The sequence below is a fragment of the Salvelinus namaycush genome, chromosome 35, assembly GCF_016432855.1.
Source record: "Salvelinus namaycush isolate Seneca chromosome 35, SaNama_1.0, whole genome shotgun sequence".
NCBI classification, from domain to species: Eukaryota; Metazoa; Chordata; class Actinopteri; order Salmoniformes; family Salmonidae; genus Salvelinus; species Salvelinus namaycush.
Window position 1 is genome coordinate 27213711 of NC_052341.1, and position 12663 is coordinate 27226373.

At 45.9% G+C, this 12663-nt stretch overlaps 1 protein-coding gene across 1 annotated transcript in view; it reads left to right on the top strand.

The window, feature by feature from the left end:
- Positions 1-12663, top strand: part of LOC120029668 (protocadherin-15-like) — a 224724-nt gene that overhangs the window by 129075 nt on the left and 82986 nt on the right. Inside the window, exons 13-16 of the mRNA XM_038974947.1 lie at positions 4987-5136; positions 6091-6284; positions 8403-8535; positions 8979-9058. Coding sequence (XP_038830875.1) covers positions 4987-5136; positions 6091-6284; positions 8403-8535; positions 8979-9058 — 557 coding nt within the window. The remainder of the gene's footprint in view (positions 1-4986; positions 5137-6090; positions 6285-8402; positions 8536-8978; positions 9059-12663) is intronic.

The following is a 12663-nucleotide window of genomic DNA, read 5'->3' on the forward strand; positions in this document are numbered from 1 at the left end:
TGGCTTGAGGTAGAAGCTGTTAAGGAGCTTTTTAGACCTAGACTTGGCGCTCTGGTATCGCTTGCCATGTGGTAACAGAGAGAACAGTCTATGACTTTGACAATTGACTATGACAATTTTTTGGGCCTTCCTCTGACACCGCCTAGTATATAGGTCCTGGATGGCGGAAGCTTGGCCCCAGCGATGTACTGGGCTGTACTGTCAGATGCCGAGCAGTTGCCATACCAGGCGGTGATGCAACCGGTCAGGATGCTCTCGATGGTGCAGCTGTATAACTTATTGAGGATCTGGGGACCCATGCCAAATCTTTTCAGTCTCTTGAGGGGGAAAAGGCGTTGTCGTGCCCTCTTTACAACTTTCATGGTTTGTTTGGACCATGATAGTTTGTTGGTGATGTGGACACCAAGGAACTTGAAACTCTCAACCCGCTCCACTATAGCCCCGTCAATGTGAATGGGGGCGTGTTCGGCCTTCCTTTTCCTGTTGTCCACGATCATCTCCTTTGTCTTGCTCACGTTGAGGGAGATATTGTTTTTCTGGTACTACACTGCCAGTTCTCTGACCTCCCAAATGGCTGTCTCATCGTTGTCAGTGATCAGGCTTACCACCGCTGTGTCGTCAGCAATCTTAATGATGGTGTTGGAGTCGTGCTTGGCCACGCAGTCGTGGGAGAACAGGGAGTAGAGGAGGGGACTAAGCACGCACCCCTGAGTATGCGAATTGTAGTGTGTCTAGGGTTTCCGGGATGATGGTGTTTATGTGAGCCATGACCAGCCTTTCAAAGCACTTCATTGCTACTGACATGAGTGCTACGGGGCGGTAGTAATTTAGGCAGGTTACCTTTGCTTTCTTGGGCACAGGTACTATGGTGGTCTGCTTGAATAATGTAGGTATTACAGACTCGGTCAGGGAGAGGTTGAAAATGTCAGTGATAGGGCCTCCCGGGTGGCGCAGTGGTCTAAGGCACTGCATCGCAGTGCTAGCTGTGCCACCAGAGAATCTGGGTTCGAGCCCAGGCTCTGTCGCAGCCGGCTGCGACCCGGGAGGTCCATGGGGCGACGCACAATTGGCTAGCGTCGTCCGGGTTAGGGAGGGTTTGGCCGGTAGGGATATCCTTGTCTCATTGCGCACTAGCGACTCCTGTGGCGGGCCGGGCGCAGTGCACGCTGACCAGTTCGCCAGGTGTACGGTGTTTCCTCCGACACATTGGTGCGACTGGCTTCCGGGTTGGATGCGCGCTGTGTTAACAAGCAGTGCGGCTTGGTTGGGTTGTGTTTCGGAGGACGCATGACTCTCGACCGTCGTCTCTCCCGAGCCCGTACGGGAGTTGTAGCAATGAGACATAACAGTAACTACTAACAATTGGATACCACGAAATTGGGGAGAAAAAGGGGGGTAAAAAAAGAAAATGGCAGTGAAGACACTTGCCAGTTGGTCCGCGCATGCTCTAGGTACGCGTCCTGGTAATCCGTCTGGCCCCGCAGCCTTGTGAATGTTGACCTGTTTAAAAGTCTTGCTCACATCACCTATGGAGAGTGTGATCGCACAGTTGTCCGGAACACCTGGTGCTCTCATGTATGCTTCAGTGTTGCTTGCCTCAAAGCGAGCATAAAAGGCATTTAGCCCGTCAGGTAGGCTCAACACACTGGGCAGCTCGCGGCTGGGTTTCCCTTTGTAGTCTGTAATATTTTTCAAGCCCTTCCACATCCGACCGGCGTATGATTCAATCTTAATCCTGTATTGACACTTTGCCTGCTTGATGGTTCGTCTGAAGGCATTGCGGGGGCATAGCAGGATTTCTTATAAGCCTCTGGATTTGTGTCCCGCTCCTTGAAAGCAGCAGCTCTAGCCTTTAGCTCGGTTATGATGTTTCCTGTAATCCATGGCTTCTGGTTGGAATATGTACGTACGGTCACTTTTGGAACAATGTAGTTGATGCACTTATTGATGAAGCCAGTGACTGAGGTGGTATACTCCTCAATGCCATTGGATGAATCCCGGAACATATTCTAGTCTGTGCTAGCAAAACAGTCCTGTAGCGTAGCATCCTCGTCGTCTGACCACTTCCGTATTGAGCGAGTCACTGGTACTTCCCGCTATAGTTTATGCTAGTAAGCAGGAATCAGGAGGATAGAATTATGGTCAGATTTTCCAAATGGAGGGTGAGGGAAAGGTTTATATGTGTCTCTGTGTGTGGAGTAAAGGTGGTCTAGAGATTTGTTCCCCTCTGGTTGCACATTTGACATGCTGGTAGAAATTAGGTAAAACGGATTTAAGTTTGCCTGCATTAAAGTCCCCGGCCACTAGGAGCGCCACTTCTGGATGAGCATTTTCTTGTTTGCTTATGGCCTCATACAGCTCATTGAGTGCGGTCTTACTGCCAGCATTGGTTTGTGTTGGTAAATCGACGGCTACAAAAAATATAGATGAAAACTCTCTTGGTAGATAGTGTAGTCTACAGCTTATTAAGAAGTACTCTACCTCAGGTGTACACTGCCCCCTGCTGTCTGTTGATGGTACTACTACTATACATAATAACTTAATATTAGACATCGCTCACCAATTATTATTGACAAATAGACACATACCCACACCCCTCGTCTTACCGGACGTAGCTGTTTTGTCCTGCCGATGCATGGAAAACTCAGCCAACTGTGTATTATCCGTGTCATCATTCAGCCACGACTCAGTGGAACATAAGATATTACAGTTTTTAATGTCCCGTTGGTAGCATAGTCTCGAACGGAGCTCATCCAGTTTATTCACCAGTGATTGCATGTTGGCCAATAGAATGGATGGTACAGGCGGGTTACCCTCTTGCCGCTGAATTCTCACAAGGCACCCTGATCTCCGCCCCCTGTATTGCCTTATTTTCTTTATGCAAATGACAGGGATTTGGGCTTTGTCTGGGAGCAACATTATATAATCTTTGTCCAGTTCGAGGTGAGTAATCCCTGTTCTGATATCCAGAAGCTCTTTTCGGTCATAAGAGACGGTAGCATCAACATTATGCACAAAATAAGTTACAAACAATGCGAAAAAACATACAAAATAGCACATTTGGTTTGGAGCCCGTAAAATGGCAGCCATCCCCTCCGGCACCATTCTTATTGATAAGGCAATGTTATATCGATTGACTGTGACTGTCTGGCTGTATGCTAATACTTTTTTCTCTAAATATTGAGGTTTGTGTGTCTGTTTGTAATTCAAGAGCAGGATCAACTCTGTTTTCGTCTCAAACCATCAGAATGTGAAATAATAGTGCAAAGAAGATCCAGAAGACTTCTCTGAATGCAAATATTGGGGTGCTGCTCCCTTCAGCCCTAATTCTGGGGGACGTGGATTTAGCATTCTGTTCGCATTTCGATCACTTGGAGTTGGCCTTGTCCTGGCAGTCACAGAATGATTAAAACACTGAGAACAAGCACGCTTGTCTGGGAAGGCTTCTGAGAGTCAGTCCAACCCATCCTGATTTAAATTATGGATCCCTCTCACATACGAATGCTTCCCAGTCAGTCAGCGCCTCAATGTGTTTCCCCTCTCCATCATTACCATGAAGATATCCATGTGGATGTGTCTCAATGGGTTTTAATTCTGATACATATTCAGTCAGAGTATGTTTACTTGATTTCATTCAAATGACAAAATGGCACTGAATCTGTTATGCTACCCCACCCTGCAAGACCCTTCCTGCCAGTCAAAATACAACCACAGCTACAACAACCACTACCCACCTAATGATGGCTTAGTGCTTAAAATAATCATTTTGCCTCTGTCTTGCCTAGAGGATTTGTACTGTTATGTTGTTGGGAGCTGGTAGAGGTTTTTATAGTGCTGACTCGTCTCCGACTAAAACGGAGACAAGAGCCTCATAATGTCACGGGTAGAGCATTGCACCGGAAACTCAGAGGAGAGAACAACCCCTTCTCTCCCCACCACCACATCCTGCTGGAACAGTGGAGGAGCCTGCAGCGCTATCCTGTCAAGACTTTGACGTGCGGTGTCGCTCAGCACCATAGACATGAAGAAAAGCTAAAGGGATGTCTCTGGATTCCGGTTTTCGCTAGCACTTACCACTGTGTTTACCTGTGGGCTTTTTTAGTTAGCTACTTCCTCCATTGTTTTGAGGGGAAGATCACAACGGTGGCCAAATAAGTCGCTTTAATTCGAAAAGTTAATGGGGAGAGCTTTGAACATCCCAGTGGGACAAATGGTGTTTTATCTCCGGCTCAACTGAGGATCACTGTGCTTTTCTCGCTGTTTGACGCTTGTTAGTATGTTCTTTCTTTTTTTTAAGCCTCTATGTTAGTCTTGTTTTATCCATGTGATCGGTTGTGTTCTATGTGGAAGTTCACAGTCAGATACACACACACACACACACACACATTAGTGAAGCTTAAGAGTATTAATTAGCAAAGGCACATTAAAGGGTCTGTTCACTTTATCTAATGAAAAAGCAACATTGGTATGCCAATCATGATTGGAGTTGTAAGAGCATTGTAGTGTTCATTACTGTAAGTAGTTTTTAAGCCAATAGGCCCTGTTTAGTCAGTGTGATGAATGAATATCTCTAAAGCCTGTGTAAATGGATTTTTTCGTAAGGTTATTGCTCTCAATCTTGCTTTTTTTTTTTTACCATTGGTCACCATCCTTGTCTTCCTTTTCTCTCCTGTGACTGTGACTCTCAGGGTCTAACCCGTTGTTCGTGACATGACAGAACATGTCATGGGTTATATAGTGTCTCTACTGTATACATACAGTATGTCATGCATTAGCATTGTTTGACTGTTTCCTAGATATTCTCAACAGGCTGTTCAAAAGCTCATTCCTCAATGGTTTCTCTGAAGGTGTTTGATCATTTCTCTTTCTCTCTCGCTCTCTCCCCGTCTCCCCTTATCTCTCCTTCTTTCCTTCCTTTTCTATCTATCTCTGTCTGTCTCTCTCTCCCTCCTGCCCCCCCCCCCCCCCCCTCTCTCTTCTCTATAGATGATGGCTTCAGACGGAGTTCAGGAGAGCCCTACAGTGACCGTTCATATCACAGTGATTGATGCCAACGACAACACACCAACCTTCCTCAACTCCTCCTACAGTGTGAATGTTTACACAGACGTTCAGCCAGGGGAAACAGTATTACAGGTAATCGATACGCTATACTCACTCACTGTTTTCCCAAACAAACCACCCACTTAGAGTAATAGCGTGAGTAAACCTAATTTATTAATGAATTATAGCTGGAATAATTGTGGCAGCAGACTGTTTGGTTTAGCTCTCAGCAGGCTGCTGCCATAGGCTGTTCCCCTCTGTGCCCAGGGAATATTGTGGGTAATTTGTTATAACCCCTGTTTTGCAGTCTGAGCATGAGCCCAGTTCAGTCGCGGGGAACAAAAGACTGACAGAAAAGGTCAAGTCTAGGCAGTTAAATCTCTGTTTCCGATCAGAAGACTTCCTCTCATAGCAAGCCAGGTTAGGCTGGTTAGGCTTCAGAAACATGTGTTAATAAGGACAGTTGTGAGTTAACTCTTTGCCTGTTGAATGACTTAATGAGGGGTTTGTGACTGAAGCATTGTCTAATTAGTCATCTTTGAGTTACAGTATGTAAAGTCTTAGAATGACATATGGGGAAAATGACACTAAAGATGTTGTAGTCATGCTTTTGTTTAGTCACATACTGTAGCTTTCTGTTTGTTTGAAACACATTCATGTTTTGAGATTTCTATTCATGTGTGGCCACTTCTTTACACATCACAGTGTGTTGAATATGAAGTACTGTATGTTGGACAGAGATTATGCTAATGTTAAAAGGTATTTCTGTGTTTGATTTTGTTAGCAGTCTCTACTTTCTTATTTCAAATTTGCTGACCATATTTGCTATTGATTTGTAATACGCCCCCAACACGAGACGTTTAATTACGCATTAGATATGTTTAAGAATAACATCAGCGCTGAATTTGCATGTTCCTTGAAATGTGGGGGAAAAATTGGTATAGATTGCCTTCCCCTAGTGATGTCCCTGGGCCTAGGACGACTGCGGACACTGTCGATGGAGATTTATGGGAAAATGATGTGGCTCCTCTCCTGTATCCCTTTCAGCTGACGGCCCTGGATGCTGACGAGGGTCCCAACGGGCTGGTGACCTACAAGATCCTGGCGGGGAATCAAGGCCACTTCGCCATCAATAACCGCTCGGGAGTGATCACTGTGATGCCTGGCATCTCCCTGGCCGTGGGACGCTCCTATGCCCTGACTGTGAAGGCCATGGATAACGGCCCGGAGTCCCAGAGGAGGTGAGGCTATCAGGGAGCCCTGGGGTGGCCCGAGGGATGGGAGGCTGGAGGGGAGGATGGGGAGGGCTGGGGGTTGGGGAGACCGAGAAGGGCCGTGGAGAGGTAGAGAAAGGTGATGGTGGCTGGAAACTGGCATGGACTGTAAAGGTTGAGAACCACAGAGGACCAGGTACTTTCCATTCCGTTTGCAGCAGCCACAGACTCCCTCCTTTGCTGCCGTTCTCCCTCTTTCCCTCTCTGTCACCCCCCCCCCCTCTCTCCTTTTTTATGTATCTCTCTCTCTCTGCCCCTCTCTCTTGCTCTCTTAAATCGATAGTGTTCTGCAGGATAACACATTCTGCTGTGGAAATATCCCTGTAACAATGTGCTGATAGATATTACTCTCAGGACTGACCCATCTGGTACCCAAAGCGGAAATGAGAGGCTTTTCACAATAATTGGCAATGCCCACCCACCCTCCAACTCAATTCAATCTGTGTCGCATTTGTGCCCTCTGTAATGCTTGGTGGCCACAGAATCAATATAGCTCAATAGACTAACATAGAAAGAGATTTTTTTGCAGGAAATGTAGTGAATTGGGAACTAACTGGCGGCTGAGTTCTATAGGAAAAACATTAAGGCACCCACTGGGGGGTTTCTGTGGCCTCAGTTCACTGGTGGGTTTCTGTGGCCGCAGTCCACGGGGGAGTTTCTGTGGCCTCAGTTCACTGGGGGGTTTCTGTGGCCTCAGTCCACTGGGGGGTTTCTGTGGCCTCAGTCCACTGGGGGTTTCTGTGGCCTCAGTTCACTGGGGGGTTTCTGTGGCCTCAGTTCACTGGGGGGTTTCTGTGGCCTCAGTTCACTGGGGGGTTTCTGTGGCCTCAGTTCACTGGGGGGTTTCTGTGGCCTCAGTTCACTGGGGGGTTTCTGTGGCCTCAGTTCACTGGGGGGTTTCTGTGGCCTCAGTCCACTGGGGGGTTTCTGTGGCCTCAGTCCACTGGGGGTTTCTGTGGCAGCCGTTCTCGGATTTTCGTCTTTCCCGAAACACGGCCAGGTAAAAGTTTCATCGCACAAAGAACCTTGGAAGCCTTTGTTTTGAGAAGTAAAGGACAGAGATGCAAAATAAAACTGTGAAGATGATTATTAGGGGTGTGAATACGTAAAAAGTCTGGAGTGCCATCTTGTCGAGCAGGAAAATAAATGCTGATAATAGCAAAGGCAGCAGGTGTGTAATTATTTGCATTGGCCAGATGGAGCTTCAACCATGGACGGTTGAAAACCCAGAGAAAAAATAAAAAAACATTTCACTGCTTAGTTTCAAAGTTTTACGAGAGGGAGAGTTGGCCCTGACTTACAGGGCACTGTTTGTAGCATGTCTAGGATCAGAACATGCTGCCGATCCTTTAAAACCATTTGATTCATGTTTAACAGGTTATGATTCATGCCCCATTGGGAAAAAGTCTTGAAATAACAAGTCTTAAGAAGTCCCCCATATGTCTTTCTAAAATTGACTTGTAAATGTGCCTGTAATCATTCAATTATGTTAATGTTCAGGCCCGACTCGGACACTTGGGGCTTAATGTTCTGTACACAAATGTGATTTCACTTTTGTTTGGTGATGAAACAGAGGAGAACAGCATCCAGCGTCGTGGTAAAACAAAGTAACAGTACATACTCTGCTGTTCTTTCGTGCGTACAATGATGTCTGAGTGAAAAAACAGTGTTAGTTGTTTGAAATAACTTCTTTGTTTTTGTAATATCGCAAATGGACGTGGCTCTTTCACCAACTATGGATTTCAGCCTACGTACAGTACCCACCAGCTTTTTAATTTACAGTCATATAGATTTTCTTGCAAAACACACCTAAGAAACCCAAAACAAACACCTACAGCCAATGCATCTGTGTGTACCCTACATCCCACACACAGATTGTCATACTGTAAACAGAACCCTCCCACAGTCTCTGTCTTTCAGAATCGAAGCTCTTGGAGGACAGTTAAAGTTGATAAAAGTGCTTCTTGATTGTGAAAATGTTTACCAACGAATTTAACCCCTGTGTTCATCAGGGTTTTTCACACTGGGTTGTTTTTCACCAGAATTAATTTCACACCCATCCCCCATCCTTATCTCCCCTCCCAGGAGCTCCATCACCACTGTGTACATTGAGGTGCTCCCACCCAACAACCAGAGCCCCCCACACTTTCCCCGCTTCCTCTACAGCCTGGAGGTCAGCGAGGCCATGAGGACCGGAGCCACTCTCCTCCACCTGCAGGTGAGCCTGGGGACGAGGCTTCTTCACAATACCACACTGTTCTTTAGTTCAGACCTAGCGTGATGAACTCTGAACTCTATCTAGAGGGTGACATTTGGCGGCGGCTGTGGGATCTGCTTCAGAACATTTAGTGTATACAGCTGGTGAGCTCCTAACAAGGGCTTATTTTTAGTCTGTACCAGAAGGGTCTGAGACACATTACCAATGTTACTGTCTATTCTGTTTGAGAAGAAATGGTTCGAGCTGTTTATGTAGACCACTCAGACTGTAGACATCATTATTGTATTGTTGTCCACTAATACTACCAAACTATTGTTTGTAATGCATCAAGTAGAAATGGACCGGATACTGCCGAGTAAAGTCATTCAGTATTCTTCATTGTCTGTTGTGAAATTGGGTTTTACTTGACATGAAAGAGGCACTCTGTCTCTGTGTCTCTACAGGCGAAGGACCGTGAAAGAGATCCTATTACCTATAGCATCCAGAGCGGGGATTCCCACGACCTCTTCGAGCTCTCCCGAACGTGCGTAAGCTTATTTTAGTCATCAACAACACCTACCTATATTATCCTAGAGGATTTATTCATGAAACTTTGCCAGCAGTAGTATTACCCTGTTACAGAGGAGTCCATTTAGGGAAAGGGTTTTGGATAGTGGTTTGCCATGATATGTGATCTGTAGTAAACTGAATTGCTCTCTCAGAAGCTCTCCGCGAGACACGAGGGGCAGAAAATGTAGATACGATTCTCCCTAGCATCTCAAATACATAATTAATAAGTGATAAATGAATAAAAACCAAAACAATTCTCTCCCAGTTTAAAAACAGACCAAATATCAGATTATACAGTACTGGTCCCAAGGTTACTCTGGTATTGGCGGGAAAAGTATTAGTGCCTTGGCTTGGAGTAAATATTTCCTCTTACAATTTCATAGATTTAATCCAAGCCTGCAATAAGATTTGCTGGGATTTTTTTAGGGAGCACTGTTCTATGGTTAGCGGCGAAGCAAGCCTTCTCCCCCTGAGGCTTTGGACCCAGAGCTGAATGGACCTGATTTATTTATTTAAAAAATGGGACCCAGTCCTCCCTAGTGGCGCAGCGGTCTAAGGCACTGCATTGCAGAGCTTGAGGCATCACTACAGACCTGGGTTCGATCCCAGGCTGTGTCACAACCGGCCGTGACCGGGAGTCCCATAGGGCGACACACGATTGGCCCTGCGCCATGCGGGTTAGGGGAGGGTTTGGCCGTGGGGGGCTTTACTTGGCTTATTGCGCTCTAGCGACTCCTTGTGGTGGGCCGGACGCCTGCAGGCTGACTTCAGTCGTCAGTTGAATGGTGTTCCCTCCGACACATTGGTGCAGCTGGCTTCCAGGTTAAGCAGGCGGGTGTTAAGAAGCGCGGTTTGGCAGGTCATGTTTCGGAGGTAGCATGACTCGACCTTCACCTCTCCCGAGCTCGTTGGGGAGCGATAAGACAAGACCGTAATTGGATATATATATATTTTTATTTTTATTTAATCCTTTATTTAACTAGGCAAGTCAGTTAAGAACAAATTCTTATTTACAATGATGGCCTAGGAACAGTGGGTTAACTGCCTTGTTCAGGGGCAGAACGACATATTTTTACCTAGTCGGCTCTGAGATTTGAACCAGCACCTTTCAGTTACTGGCCCAATGCTCTTAACTGCTAGGCTACCTGGCAAGTTGCTATTTTGGTTAACAAATATTTCTTTATATCTTGGCTAGGCCTTCTACAAGTCAATAAATATGCTCTAGGCCGTGGTTGGGTCCATTCAGATCCACTCGGGTCTATCAGCTCTAGTTACATAGACCCGATAACTGATAGCAGGACTCGATCCGCACCTGATCGGCAAGTTTGAATTTTGGACCCGAACCCACTCGGTCTTGGGTCGGGTCTCAGGTAGACCTCTAAGAGCTATCCCTCTGCTCTCTCCTCTCTCTCCATCTCTCTCCCTCTGCCCCCCCCACCCTCTCTCCTCTCTCTCCATCTCTCTCCCTCTGCCCCCCCCCACCCTCTCTCCTCTCTCTCCATCTCTCTCCCTCTGCCCCCCCCCCACCCTCTCTCTCTCTCTCCGTTTTTCTCTGCAATAACCAGCACATTGCCATGCAGTCATAACTGTGCTACCGGAGGCCACTTCAATCAAAGCTCCAAACTCAAATTGTCATCATGCCTCTCCTGTTGCAGACTGTCAGGTCCAAGAAATTGCATATACCACAACTACAAAATGTTAATAAGCCCTGCGCCTGTCTCGGTCTCCTCAATGAAGAGGCAAATTAAAACAGTAGGGGACAAGCTCCCCAGTCCTAGAGGAGATGAGCTAAAGTGTATCCCCTTATATAGCCCCTATTAATGGATTCATCCCGATAGATTCATGTGCCTATCATGACACATTGTATCCCCATTATCATACTACTGAGCCAGTTCTTGCATATTTATCTGTTTCTTTCAAATAAAGCTGTTTTTATCCAACTGGTATAGTTAAGGAGTTGACAGTTTTACAAGTTACCCATTTGATTGCTTTGTATTAGACTTAAAACGTCAGCATGTCAAGACTTTAAGTCCGCTGTAGAGGTGATTGTGATCAGAGACCTGCTCGGTCTCATCGCCAGGCCTGCCAGGAACGGGCAATCTTACATATCACAATCTGTTGAATAACCTCTGCTCTGTGTTGCCTCTTAGTGGGCCTCAGATGATATCTTTAATACTCTCTTAGTTATTCAGCACTTCAAAACAACACCCTTGTGAATGAGGTTCTCTCACATGATCTGGATCTGATCCAGTTTGCTTTTCCAGCTGCTAATAATCATGATATTTCATTTCAGCTTGGCATTATCATCATCCTTGATGTTTTCGAATAGGAGGATGATTGTGTGTGTGTGTGTGTGTGTGTGCGTGTAGAGACAATGCTCTCTATGAATAGCTTATAAATATACATGAGAGTCGTGGCGGCGGTGTTTGAGGTGCTGCTTTGCGTTTGCCTAATTCATTTTAACAGGGGCATATCATTCCACGATGGTCCTCACCGAGCTCGTATCCCTCTTAGGATGTGTGCACCCGGACTCTTAGGATCGTCCGATTATGAACCGTTAAAAATACTGAATTAAAAAGTACCTCTAATATCGGATTAATGCGTGTCTAAATGACTGCTGGTGAGTAACCATCAGAAAACTACAAGTAGAGGGAAAATCGAGATGCGTGGTTGCAGACGCGTTTCCTTAGGTGGCTGTACATTGCCCTCTAGTTTGGGCCCATCTCTGAGAGCTGTCAGACAGCTAACAGATGTACACTCTTATATTTCAAAGAGTGCTGTCTAGAACATAAAAGCGTTATTTGGCTGTCCCCATAGGAGTACCCTTTGGAGAAACCTTTTTGGTTATAGGTAGAACACTTTGGATTCCGGGGTGGAACCCAAAAGGGCTCTACCTGGAAATAAAGTGGTTCTACCTGGCACCAAAAAGGGTTCTCTTATGGGGGCAGCCGAATAACCCTTTTTTCTAAGAGTGTAGAGCTGACAGCAGATAATCATCCCATGTATTTAAACACTCAGGGATCGCTCTGTGAGAGGGCTGAAACCACTGCTGTATGCATGCTAAGACTACCCCATACCAAATGACCGTGCACTGTAAATTCTATAAAGCATGTGTGTGTGTTAGGCTACAGTAGCTTGTCAAAGTGCCGACATATAACTCTCCTCTGTCGGCAGAACGAGAGAAGGAGCTTCCATTTCATTCTAATGTGCTGGCGGGTCCACATGCCCCACAGTATCCGACGTGCATGTAATTGAATAGCCAGATTTACATAAACCCCCATTATAAGCCACATACAAACAAAAATAAACGGTGCTTTTGCATTAGAAGGAAAAATAATCTGCTTACACTGACAGAGTTGTGATTTTGGGCCAATTGAAACCTGTCTCAATTGTGATTCAATCATTTGTTGAAATGTTCACATTCACAATGTCTGAATGCAGACTTTGATGCAAGAATTTCTGTCTCCTTCACGTCTTCTTGTTTCTGTGTGGGTATTGTTTATCACTACGTGAGATCTGTTTGATTTAGGAACCCTGAAAGCTTCTGGCTCAGCGGGAAGCAGAGTGAGTGGGAAAGTT